Source organism: Macaca nemestrina, chromosome 15, assembly GCF_043159975.1.
Source record: "Macaca nemestrina isolate mMacNem1 chromosome 15, mMacNem.hap1, whole genome shotgun sequence".
NCBI lineage: Eukaryota > Metazoa > Chordata > Mammalia > Primates > Cercopithecidae > Macaca > Macaca nemestrina.
In genome coordinates, this window is record NC_092139.1 from 106350436 (window position 1) to 106362691 (window position 12256).

Genomic DNA, 12256 nt, shown 5'->3' on the forward strand with positions numbered 1-12256 from the left:
TGTTGCAGTTCCGTGGTGTCGCATTTCAGTTCACTACACACAAGCCACTGCCCTCTTGCCTGGGGGCTCCCCGCTCTTCTCACGGTGGCTTTCCTCTCTGCAGAGACCTCTGCGCGAAGTATACCTAAGCGCATTGTGTGCGTCGTCGGGAAACGGCGAACTACTCGCAGTCCCACGTGGATTTCATTTTTTTCCCTTTACCTACTCTTAGGGTTCGTGGTAGGCATCAGTATCCACCTTAGCTGCCCTCCTTTGGGGTTTTTCGTAAAACTGGAAAAACGAGAAGAAATTGCACTTTAAATTTAGTTTTGTTTTTTTTGTTTTTTTTTTTTTTGCGACGGAGTTTCATTCTTGTAGCCCAGGCTGAATTGCAATAGGGCGATCTCAGCTTACTGCAACCTCCACCTCCTGGGCTCAAGCGATTCTCCTGTCTCGGCCACCCGGGTAGCTGGGATTGCAGGCCCCTGCCACTTAACCAAGGCTAATTTTTGTAGTTTTAGTAGAGATGGGGTTTCACCATGTTGGCCAGGCTGGTCTCGAACTCTTGAGATCCAACCGTCTCGGCCTCCCAAAGTGCTGGGATTACAAGTGTGAGCCACCGCGCCTGGCCTAAATTTTTATTTATTTTTGAGACAGGGTCTTGCTCTGTTTCCCAGGCTGGAGTGCAGTGGCGCGATCACGACTCACCTGCAGCCTCGACCTCCTAGGCTCAAGCGAGCTTCATGCCTCAGCCTCCTGAGTAGCTGGGGCTATAGGCATACACCACCACACCTGGCTCATTTTTATTTTTATTTTTGTAGAGATGGGGTTTCACCACGTTGCCCAAACTGGTCTCGAACTCTTTCCTGGGATCAAGTGATCCGCCCGTCTCAGCCTCCCAAAGTGTTAGGATTACAGGTGTGAGCCACCGCACCTGGCAAACGCGACTTTTTTTTTTTTTTTTTTTTTGAGACAGAGTCTCACTCTGTCGCCCGGGCTGGAGTGCAGTGGCCGGATCTCAGCTCACTGCAAGCTCTGCCTCCCGGGTTCACGCCATTCTCCTGCTTCAGCCTCTCGAGTAGCTGGGACTACAGGTGCCAGCCACCTCGCCCGGCTAGTTTTTTGTATTTTTTAGTAGAGACGGGGTTTCACCGTGTTAGCCAGGATGGTCTCGATCTCCTGACCTCGTGATCCGCCCGTCTCGGCCTCCCAAAGTGCTGGGATTACAGGCTTGAGCCACCGCGCCCAGGCTTTTTTTTTTTTTTTTTTTTTTTTTTTTTTTTTTTTTTTTTTTTTGAGGCTGAGTTTCGCTCCATTGCCCAGGCTGGAGTGCAGTGGCGCGATCTCAGCTCACTGCAAGCTTCGCCTCCCGGGTTCACACCATTCTCCTGCCTCAACCTCCCGAGTACCTGGAACTACAGGTGCCCACCACCACGCCCGGCTAATTTTTTGTATTTTTAGTAGAGACAGGGTTTCACCGTGTTAGCCAGGATGGTCTCAATCTGCTGACCTCGTGATGCGCTCGCCTCAGCCTCCCAAAGTGCTGGGATTACAGGCCCGGCCCAAACGCGACTATTTTAACACCATTTTACTCAATGTTATAACTTAACACGCTGGAGTGCCTGCCACAGGGTGAGGAGCCCTCTGGCTCTGTCCAGCCAACTTCTGAATTACCTTAAATTTTTGTGGCCCGGCGTGGTGACTCACCCCTGTAAAAATTAGCCAGGCACGGTGGCGGTCGCCTGTAGTCCCAGCTACTCGGGAGGCTGAGGCAGGAGAATGGGGTGAACCCGGGAGGCGGAGCTTACAGTGAGCCGAGATCCTGCCACTGCACTCCAGCCTGAGTGACAGAGCAAGACTCCGTCTCAAAAAAAACAAAAAATATTGTAAGCTACTCACGGCTGTGGTTATATTTACATATGAATAGTTTGAGGGCTTGCTGTGCAGCAATCACTGTTCTAAGTGCTTTACGTATATTAGTTCATTTGCAGCTGATTTAATCCTGTTAGATACTTTATTTATTCAAAGGAGAAAACAAGCTCTGAGAAGTTAACTTGCTTAAGGTCACGTACATATGGTATGTGAACCCAGTATATAGTGAATACAGAATTTGAACCTAGGCTCCAACTTTTTCGTGTAGATGGGTAGGGTAAGGAATTCCTTCTCTAAAATGTCATAATAGAGTTCCCTGTTCAATTCAAAAGTACCTGCTCTGAGAGTTCTTTTCTGGATAACGGCTATAGTGCAAAGGGCATGTTTTTTAGTTCGCTATCAGCCGTCAGCACATTTTGGACTTGAACCCTTTTTTTTTTTTTATGAGACGGAGCTTCTCTCTTGTTGCCCCGGCTGGAGTGCAATGACTCAATCTCCGCTCACTGTGACCTCCGCCTCCCGGGTTCAAGCCTTTCTTCTGCCTCAGCCTCCTGAGTAGCTGGGATTACAGGCATGCACCACCACACCCGGCTAATTTTGTATTTTTAGTAGAGACGGGGTTTCTCCATGTTGGTCAGGCTGGTCTCGAACTCCGGACTTCAAGTGATCCGCTACTTAGCCTCCCAAAGTGTTCAGATTACAGGCATGAGCCACCGCGCCCAGCCGACTTGAACTCTTTGGAAGAGCCAGTTGGTGAGATGCTATCAATCTGGGCCATATAGGAAAAGCCAAAGTCTGTTTTTTAAAATTTTCTACTCTCAATACAACACAATACTTCTGGTCACCAAAATATGTGGATTTCTCCCCACCAGCAACCCATCAGTTCTGCAGGGGACACCAGCTGGATGTCCTCTGGTTCAATTCAATTCGTCTCACACTGTCAACCTGGAGATACTGTCAGATCCCACTGGTTAAGGGCTCAGTCCCACAAGACTGTGCCCCTCCTTCAGAAGCCAGTTATGAGTTCAGGCCTCCAGTACTTTGTTTTGTTTTGTTTTGTTTTGTTTGTGAGACGGAATCTTACTCTGTTGCCCAAGCTTGAGTGTAGTCGTGTGATCTTGGGTCACTGCAACCTCTGCCCTCCCAGGTTCAAGGGATTCTCCTGCCTCAGCCTCCAGAGTAGCTGGGATTACAGGTGCATGCCACCATGCCCAGCTAATTTTTGTATTTTTGGTAGAGACAGCATTTCACCATGTTGGCCAGGCTGGTCTCCACCTCCTGACCTCCGGTGATCTACCCATCTCTGCCTCCCAAAGTGCTGGGATTACAAGTGTGAGCCACTGCTCCCAGCCCATATAGGATGGTGGTGAGCAATTTGGCAAGGAAGAAATTAAAAAACACATAAGAACAGTATCAAGACCTTTGGACTCAGATGACTTCCTGTCCAAGATTCCCAGCTGTGTTTGTGCAAATAAGACTTGATAGTAAGCTGGGTGCGGTGACTCATGCCTGTAATCCCAGCACTTTGGGAGGCCGAGGCGGGCGGATCACCAGAGGTTGGGAGTTCGAGACCACCCTGACCAACATGGAGAAACCCTGTCTTTACTAAAAATACAGAGTTAGCCGGGTGTGGTGGCACATGCCTGTAATCCCAGCTGCTCACGAGGCTGAGGCAGGAGACTTGCTTGAACCCAGGAGGCAGAGGTTGCGGTGAGCCGGAGATTGCGCCACTGCACTCCAGCCTGGGCAACAAGAGGGAAACTCCGTCTCAAAATTAAAAAAAAAAAAAAGAAAGACTTGATAGTAGTGGAAAACAGGGACAAGAAGACACTTTCTTTCTTCTCAGGTAGATCCCCAAAACTGAAAGCCATTTTCAATCCTGCCACTTGCTCACTAAAGATTTAGGCTTTAGGTCCAAACCCTAAATCTTGGATTCCTTATCTTCTCAAACATGCTCTTGTTTGCTTGATGCCTGGGACGAGTGGCCAAGGCCGACGTTATTAGACGTTGGTTAATCCCTAATTTCGCCAGACAATGATGGCCTAGGGTTTTCCGGCTTTTGAAACAGGAATTCAAGACACTAAAACTTGTGTTGATGGCATTTTGGGTTGGGGCTTTTCACAACTGATGACTCTGGAAAAATAACCCATGGGAAACTACCTTATGAGACCCTAGATCTCGGTTTAGCAGTTCACCACAAAAGTGGTGAGGTGTTTTTTTGGCTTTTAATTTTAGCTGCTTGCCTCTGTTTTTAGTTCGTGTGATTGTCTCCGCAAAGGCAGTGAATATAGAATTCTCCCTAAGGTCAGCATTTAATTATTGCCTCACTCTGGCTGCTATAGTATTACAACTCTTGGAACGTACAGCATCGATCCTACTATTAAAGTTGCCTGGAGCATGCCAGCACGTTGGACATCGGCGTTCCAGCGACTGCCTCAGTCACTGAATCGAGTGGGAGGCTCATTTTGCAGTTTACTATCTCCGTGAGCGGGTCCAGGCGCGGAACCTGTTCTATGACTCGATTGGGTCCTGCCCTTGTCCGTCATCGGAAGGCTTACAGCGCCTACTGTTTTTCAGTACGATTTGCAGGCTCAGCACCGCCTCTGGAAACAAGGAGAGTGAAGGGGCGTTGACAAGTAACGTTGTTTGTATTTCTCTCCTCATTGGATGGCTGTTGTGTCAGTCATACTCTTCTCTGCTCCCGTTGGCGGGAAGGCTTCAGGCGGGTAGCGGGGACTCGGTACTGCCCCCTCCCAAGCTGGGAGCAGGGCGCGTGACGTCTCAGACATTTGTTGTTGGGGTTTGGGCCTCATTAATTATTCATTAGGTACTTGAACGCTCTGCAGGGATTGGTGGCTGAGAGGCCTGGTCGACTGTTTCTTAGCTAGAGATACGTGTCATCCAGTACGCGGCTGGAGAAGTTTTGCATAAATTATTCCGATAAGGAGCGGGGCGGAGCTCTGTGCATAGATTAGTCAAATGAGCCGGGGAGGGAGGGAAGCCGGCTACGAATTAGCCTAAGTTATTAAAGATGGCGGCGGAGCGCAGTCGCTCCGCGATGGACTCGCCGGTCCCGGCCTCTATGTTCGCCCCCGAGCCCAGCTCCCCGGGGGCGGCCAGGGCCGCGGCGGCCGCCGCCCGACTCCACGGCGGCTTTGACTCGGACTGCAGCGAGGACGGCGAGGCGCTCAACGGCGAGCCAGAGCTGGACCTCACCAGCAAGGTAGGCCCGGGCGGCGGCGGCGGGCGCTGAGGGGAGCGGGCGGCGGGCGGAGCAGTTTCCGGGGCGACGGCGGGGCCAGCGGCCGTCCTCTCCGCTGGGAGCGCGGAATGGGAGGAAGGGGCCGAGCCCGCCCACCTGCTGGTGTCCGGGACGTGCTGGGGCTTGTGGCGCGAGGGGCCGTCACCATGGTCCCCGCACCCACCTTGGCTCCCCGCGTCGCCAACCCAGCCTCCCGCCCTCCCGTCTCCCGCCGAGATCGCAACCCTTCGGCTATGCCACGTGGAACGGGGGTGCCCGATGCCGGCAGCGCTCCGCGCGGTCCCTGTCCCCGCTCAGTGCCCCTCCCCGTTCTTCGGGTCCCCGCTTGAGGGGATTCGAAGACCTAGAATCTCCTCTCCCTGGACCGCGCGGGACAGCAGAAGGGCGAGGGGGCCCGGGCAGGGGGCCGAGACGCTCGCGAAGACAGGTAGTCGAAGACAGGTAGTCGGAAGGCAGGGCAGGGTGGCAGCCGCGTCTCTTCCCAGACTCGGGAAAGGAAACTCAGCCGGGGACGAGCATGTCCGAGAATGTCTACTTTTCGAGGCCACCCGAAACAAAATGGAAAGATGGGTAGGCTCCTTAGTCTCGCTATCCTGGGAGTGGAAGCTCATCTTGTATGAGTGGAGCAGTGAAGGACGTTTAAAACCGTGTCTTCTGAGCTGTCGAGAAGGTAGGCAGGAATTAAGGGCTCGCCAACGGCTTGACATTGTGAAGAACAGAAAAGTAAATATAAGATGTGACTGGTGTTTTGAAGGTGCTTAACGTTCCTTAGGGAAAGAATGCCAAGTTGGGAGTCAGACAGGGCTGAGTTCTCTTTCCTGCCCTACCATCGAAAGCCTCTGTGACGTTGTACAGATGGGTTGTAAAAATTAGAAATATATAATAAGACATCTAATAGTGCCTGATGCATACTAGAGACTCAGTAAATGTTTGAAGTGAACGAGATAGTTCCTAATTTCCTGTGCAGATTAAATAGCAGTAGGTAAAAGACAGAACACCAATACCACCACTTACGTGTGTAGGATAGTTACAATAGACATTTTATCCAGCTTTGAAAATATTTGTGACTTTTTATAGTTTATGGCGGCAGATTTGCATGAAACTTGGTCCTAAACTGGAAGGAACTTTCCCTGCAACCTAAGAAAGTTATTTTCAACTGCTCTTTACCCTTCTAGTCTCAGTTGAGCACATGGAAGCCAGCTAGCCTGTTAAAGTTGGTCCTGTCTTGTGCCTTTAATGCCATAATGAAGATGGCCAAACTTAGAGAGAGGGATGGCCAGGATAATGTAAAAGACCCAGGAAACATCCAGGTTACAATTACAAGCTCTGATGAGTCAACTCAGGAAGTTACAAGATTATGGACCTGACTCCAGAGCAAACAAACTGGATGTCAACACATGGTCAAGGTGCTGAAGAAACATGGTAGGAAATTGCAGGGCAGAGTTGCAAAGACGGTAGTACCTTCATTTCTTGACCAGCTCATTTAATATTCCTAGAAGTGTTATTTCATCACATAGCTGGGGAAGTCCTCACAATTAAAAAAAATCATATGTATATTAATATTGATGATCTCAAAAAGAAAAAGTGACGGTGTGGAGGGAGAGAAGGGTTGGATTGAATAGATTGATTCCAGAGGAACAGATTAGAAGCTAAAGGATCATATCCTTACAACAGTAAATGTGGAGACCTAAGGCTCCGAGAGCTTCCAAAGGGAGAAACACTTAGTGAATAGTGGTGGCTAGTTTCATCCAACAAGGTTTTTCTGGGAATGATTGGGTGAAGAAAACCTTGTAGTTTCACATTTATTGAGCTGTGGACTAGATGCTTTACATGTTATTATATTTGCTGTTTACAGTGGCCTTAGGATGCAGGTAGTATTAACTCCGTTTTATAGATTGAAAAACTGAAACTCAGAGGGGTTAAATTCTTTGTCCAAGGTCACACAGGAGTAGTTAGAGAATGGGGTCTGATTGCCAAATGGCTTCCCCAAATAAGTGGTTGATACTTGAATGTTATTGGCAGACATTGGCAAAATGATGGTGGTAATACTCCTCGTAGTGGTAATGGTGATGGTGTTTTGTTGATGAAGATGAGTCTTGCAGGCAGTTTTCATTCCCAAATATTCAATATAGCTAAGAAGATAGAACAGAATTCTTTTGTTATCCTGGGAGCCACTGGCCTGTGGGTGAAGCGCATGGAGGTATATGAGGTAAATGTCCTGTGGGCTTCCAGATGTCAACTGCAGGTAGAAGCCTTTGGCATGTAGATGGAAGGCACTGTGCTTTCTATCCACAGTGCCATATTCTCAGTCACTTGGGTCCTGCCCCTCCTGTTAAGCAGCAGGAGGCAGGCTGCTTGTGCCCTCTTTACCATGGGTTATGGCTCAGACATACACATTTTAGTATATCATTTGGCTCATATAAGGCCTGAGGCTCAAAGGCTACTTCAGGAGAAGCAGAGAGGGCATGAAGGGGCTGTGCAGCTTTTTTAGATGAGGGTGCTGTGGGTTTCAGTCAGAATCTTTGGTTAGGCTATATTGATCGGCTTTGGCTGTGGTGCTCTTCTAGCAAGTGTGGTCCTAAGGCTGTTGGTTTCTTTTCTAGCTGGTTCTAGTGAGCCCTACTTCAGAGCAGTATGACAGCCTACTTCGGCAGATGTGGGAGAGGATGGACGAGGGATGCGGAGAGACCATATATGTCATTGGGCAGGGATCAGGTGAGCATAGTTTTCCTTTCACTTTATTTTAAAAAATTATTGGGCCGGGCGCGGTGGCCCTGCCGCCTGTAATCCCAGCACTTTGGGAGGCCAAGACAGGTGGATCACCTGAGGTCAGGAGTTTGAGACCAGCCTGGCCAACATGGTGAAACCCCATCTCTACTAAAAATACAAAAAGTTAGCTGAGCGTGGTGGCGGGTGCCTGTAATCCCAGCTACTCGGGAGGCTGAGGCAGGAGAATTGCTTGAACCTGGGAGGTGGAGATTGCAATGAGCCAAGATCGCACCATTGTGCTCCAGCCTAGGCAACAAGAGTGAAACTTTATCTCAAAAAAAGTAAAAATTATTTAGAGCACATTTTCCCCTCTTTTTGAACTTTTCTGCTTATGTGTCTTAGTTACAGTGATTCTTTAGTGTCTGCAGAACTGTTTGGAGTACATGAAAGTACAAAGCGAATGTTAATTCTGACCTTAGTGGCCATGATATGGTTGACTTGAAAGATTCACTTTCCAAGCAGTTTTATAGATGCTTCCTTTTTGCCTCCAGTACTCTCCATTCGCATAAGAGGAAATGAAGTACAAAGCAAAGGAACTTCTTGTCTAAGGTAATAGGGCAAGCCATAGTTAGGTCTAGAATTAAGCTTATTCCTGGGCTGCTGGAGGTCTTCCCTTCCAAGCTCTGTTTATAGATCCCATTGCTACTTATTTTCTGCTTAGCTGAGGACCTCTGTGATTCTTCTTGGTGTCAGCAAAGAAAAGATGCCCAGAATTCCTCTCTTCAGTCAGGCTCCTTGCCCCAGACCATACTGACCATTTAGTCTGGATAGCTGGGATAACAGAGGTCATCAGACACATAGACTTGTAACCATTCTGAAAGGGACTAGTTATTGTTCTCCAAGCTGCTTATTCCTTGTAACAGAACCTACTATTTTAGAGGAAGGCAGCCCTTACAACAACCCCAGAGTATATTACGGTTTTTTTCCCCTGGATGCTCCTAGTTGACAACTTCAATACAAGACCTGCTTGCCTTTGTCTTCATTATGGGATTATCTTTGCTGAAATGACAGCTGGGGATGTTAACGATTACGATTCAGCCCATACCAGCACTTGTCTCTGTCATCTTTGCAGGAAGTCCAGGTGGGCCTGGATGCATCATTAAAGAAACACTTTCCTTTGCTGAATGTAGGCTTTGTAAAGCCAGGTAGTAATTCTTTTGTAGTTTGAGTTGAAGATTGAAGAAATCTCAAAACCATTCTTAAACTATTTGACACATATCTATTAAGTATCTTCTAAGGCTTGCGACTGTTGCAAAGCTCTTTTGGAAACTTAAAATCCAGTCCCTGCCCCAAGGAGGAAAGAAGGCATATACACAAATAATCTCCATGGGAAACAGTATTTGGAAATGTAAGAGTGACATAAGGAAGAAGGATTTGCTCTCCAGATGCAGCTGTGCCTTCCTTTGAAATATCTTTCATATCTGTTCTTTCCTTCCCATCCTTGCTGCTACCTCCCTAGATGCGGGTCTTACCACCTAAAGGAAGGCATGGTCAGAGAGATAGGCAAACTAAGAGGTTGCGCATCAAGAAAGGAAGAGAGTTGATTAGTATTATCAAGTGTTACAGAGGCAGCAGTGAGTGCCAGGTTCAAAAGAAAAAACATTCCATTTGTTGACCAGGAGATCATTGGTAGCCTTTTGAAGCTTTGATGTCAGGTGCACATCTGGCCTGCTCTAATAAGATGAACCACTCAAAGATCACTTAATGATTGTAGAATTTCAGGAACCACATATAGGTTAATTTTGACAAGTGTTGAGTCTGTTCTTTGAAGACCCAGATTCTTAAGACTCCCTTTTCCCCTCATCCTTTTATGTGGACTCTGAATTTTACCATGCCTTGACAACTCACAACTAATTAACCCACCCATGGCAAAGCGTAAGATGTCAGACATTTATTAACACATCTGTATACCCAAACATCATCCTCGAATCCACCAGGTGGATGCCATTAGATTCATAGTGACTCCTCCTGCTGGAATTATTTACAAATAGAGATCATAACTAGTTAAACAAGTTGAACATTAAACAGAAGATGAACCCAGATACAGGGCCCCAAGGAGTCAGTTTCATCAGTGATTCCCTTGCTGCTTCACCTCTGTTTATCACGTCCTTTCTCTGTAAAATGGAAAAAATGACACCTTCTTCATCCTACCTCAAAGAAATTTTGCATAGAGAAATGAGACATTTAAAAATTATAACCAATGTAGAGGAATGTGCTCTTTAAGTATACATTCTCAATGTTGTTATTTTAAAAGGGGGCAGTCTGGCCTAATCTATAGGATCTGGAGCCTGGCAGGCCTGGATTTGCCTACTGAATCTTTTCCTTGTCTTAAAATGGGGATAATAATAGAATCTCTCCCATGGTGTAGTAGTGAAGATTAAATGAGAATTCGAGGAGATCATCGGGAATAGTAAGCATTACATAAGTGTTAGCTAGTATTAGTAGTTGCAGTAATAATTGTTTTAAGGGTCCCAGGTTGTAGTTGATTTATCGTGAGATTTCTTTCAAAAAGAAGGCTCATGCCTATAATGCCAGCACCTTGGGAGGCCAAGGTGGGCCAATCACTTGAGGTCAGGAGTTCAAGACCAGCCCGGCCAACATAGTGAAACCCCATCTCTACTAAAAATGCAAAAAATTAGCTGGCATGGTGGTGCACTGCTGTAATCCCAGCTACTCAGGAGGCTAAGGCACAAGAATCACTTGAACCCAGGAGGTGGAGGTTGCAGTGAGCTGAGATGGTGAGTGAGACTCTGTCTCAAAAGAAAAACAATGAAAAAAAATAAAAGTTCAGGGGACCTAGGAGGAGTATTAAGTCTTTTAAAATTATTATGATTATGATGATGATGATGATTTTTTTTTTTTTTTTTTTTTTTTTTTGAGACGGAGTCTCGCTCTGCCGCCCAGGCTGGAGTGCAGTGGCCGGATCTCAGCTCACTGCAAGCTCCGCCTCCCAGGTTCACGCCATTCTTCTGCCTCAGCCTCCGGAGTAGCTGGGACTACAGGCGCCCGCCACCGCGCCCGGCTAGTTTTTTGTATTTTTTAGTAGAGACGGGGTTTCACCGTGTTAGCCAGGATGGTCTCGATCTCCTGACCTCGTGATCCGCCCATCTCGGCCTCCCAAAGTGCTGGGATTACAGGCTTGAGCCACCGCGCCCGGCCATGATTATTTTTGAGACAGAGTTTCTTTCTGTCGTCCAGGCTGGAGTGCAGTCATGCGATCTCGGCTCACTGCAACCTCTGCCTCCTGGATTCAAGCAGTTCTCCCACCTCAGCCTCCTGAGTAGCTGGGACTACAGGTGCCTACCACCATGCCTGGCTAATTTTTGTATTTTTAGTGGGGACAGGGTTTCACCATGTTGCCTAGGCTGGTCTCGAACTCCTGACCTCAGGTGATCCGCCCCCACTTCAGTCTCCCGAAGTGCTGGGATTACAGATATGAGCCACCGCACCTAGCCGAGGAGTACTAAGTCTTTGTGGAAGAGTCAGGAAAGGCTGTGAAGAGGAGCTGCCCCTTTAATTGATTCTAAAGAATGAGTAGGAATTTTCCAGGTAGATGGAGGGAATAGTGAATGGGCAGAGGAAACCATTCTCACAAAGGTGTGGAGGCATTGGAGACAGGAATATATAGTGGACCAGAAGTAATCCAGTGGGATGAGTGGAGAGTATGAGGTCCTGCGTGGTAGGAGGAGAGGCTGGGCAGAGGAAGGCAGGGCTCAGATTCTCAGGGTCCTTAAACGCCAGGCCACAGAGGTTAGACTTTTATTCTGAAAGTCTAGGGAGTCTTTGCAGCCTGTAGAAGAGGAGAATACATATAAGAAAGGTAACTGAGCCGGCAGGATGGAAATCTGATTAGCGTCTGGCATGGCTGAATATGTGGCCTTTAGTAATTGGACCTCTGCAGCTTTTCTCCTCCACCTTTGTCTCCACCTCCACAGAGTGAGGAATGTGATGCATGCTGGAGACGGGTAATGTGACTGACCGAGAGCCCTGATGGACAAGGTGACATTGGTGATAGCCCGTGGTGGGGAGCAGGACCTGAAAGAACAGGGGCAGGGGAGATTGAATAGAATTTCGCCAGCCTTCTCAGGAACACTCCCAGCAAGCCCTTCTTTAACCCAGAAGGCTTTTGCAGCTCACTTGGCCATGCATGTAGAAACTACTCATCCCAGCCGCTCCCTCTTTGTTCATTTGTTTTACATTTTACAAACATTTGAGGACTTGATGTAGGAAAGGCATTGGTTGTGGGGCATCAGGAAATTGTTGCGGTATGTTCCTTGTTTTCAAGATGCTTATGTGTTGTGCGGGGAGGGGAGGATGTGTATCCAAAACACTGTTGCACAAGGCAGTACTTTGCAAATGTAAGGGAGACACAGA

General features: G+C 47.8%; 1 protein-coding gene across 5 annotated transcripts in view; it reads left to right on the plus strand.

The window, feature by feature from the left end:
* Positions 1 to 3681: 3681 nt before the first annotated feature.
* The window catches only part of LOC105464438 (GTP binding protein 1), a 28651-nt gene continuing 20076 nt past the window's right edge, over positions 3682 to 12256 (plus strand). Inside the window, exons 1-2 of one of the 5 annotated variants that reach the window (XM_011712344.3) lie at positions 3682 to 5074; positions 7717 to 7828. In XM_011712344.3, the coding sequence (XP_011710646.1) occupies positions 4883 to 5074; positions 7717 to 7828 (304 nt within the window). In that variant the 5' untranslated portion in view covers positions 3682 to 4882. The other 4 variants (XM_011712350.3, XM_011712347.3, XM_011712348.3 and 1 more) reach the window with 4 other exon arrangements.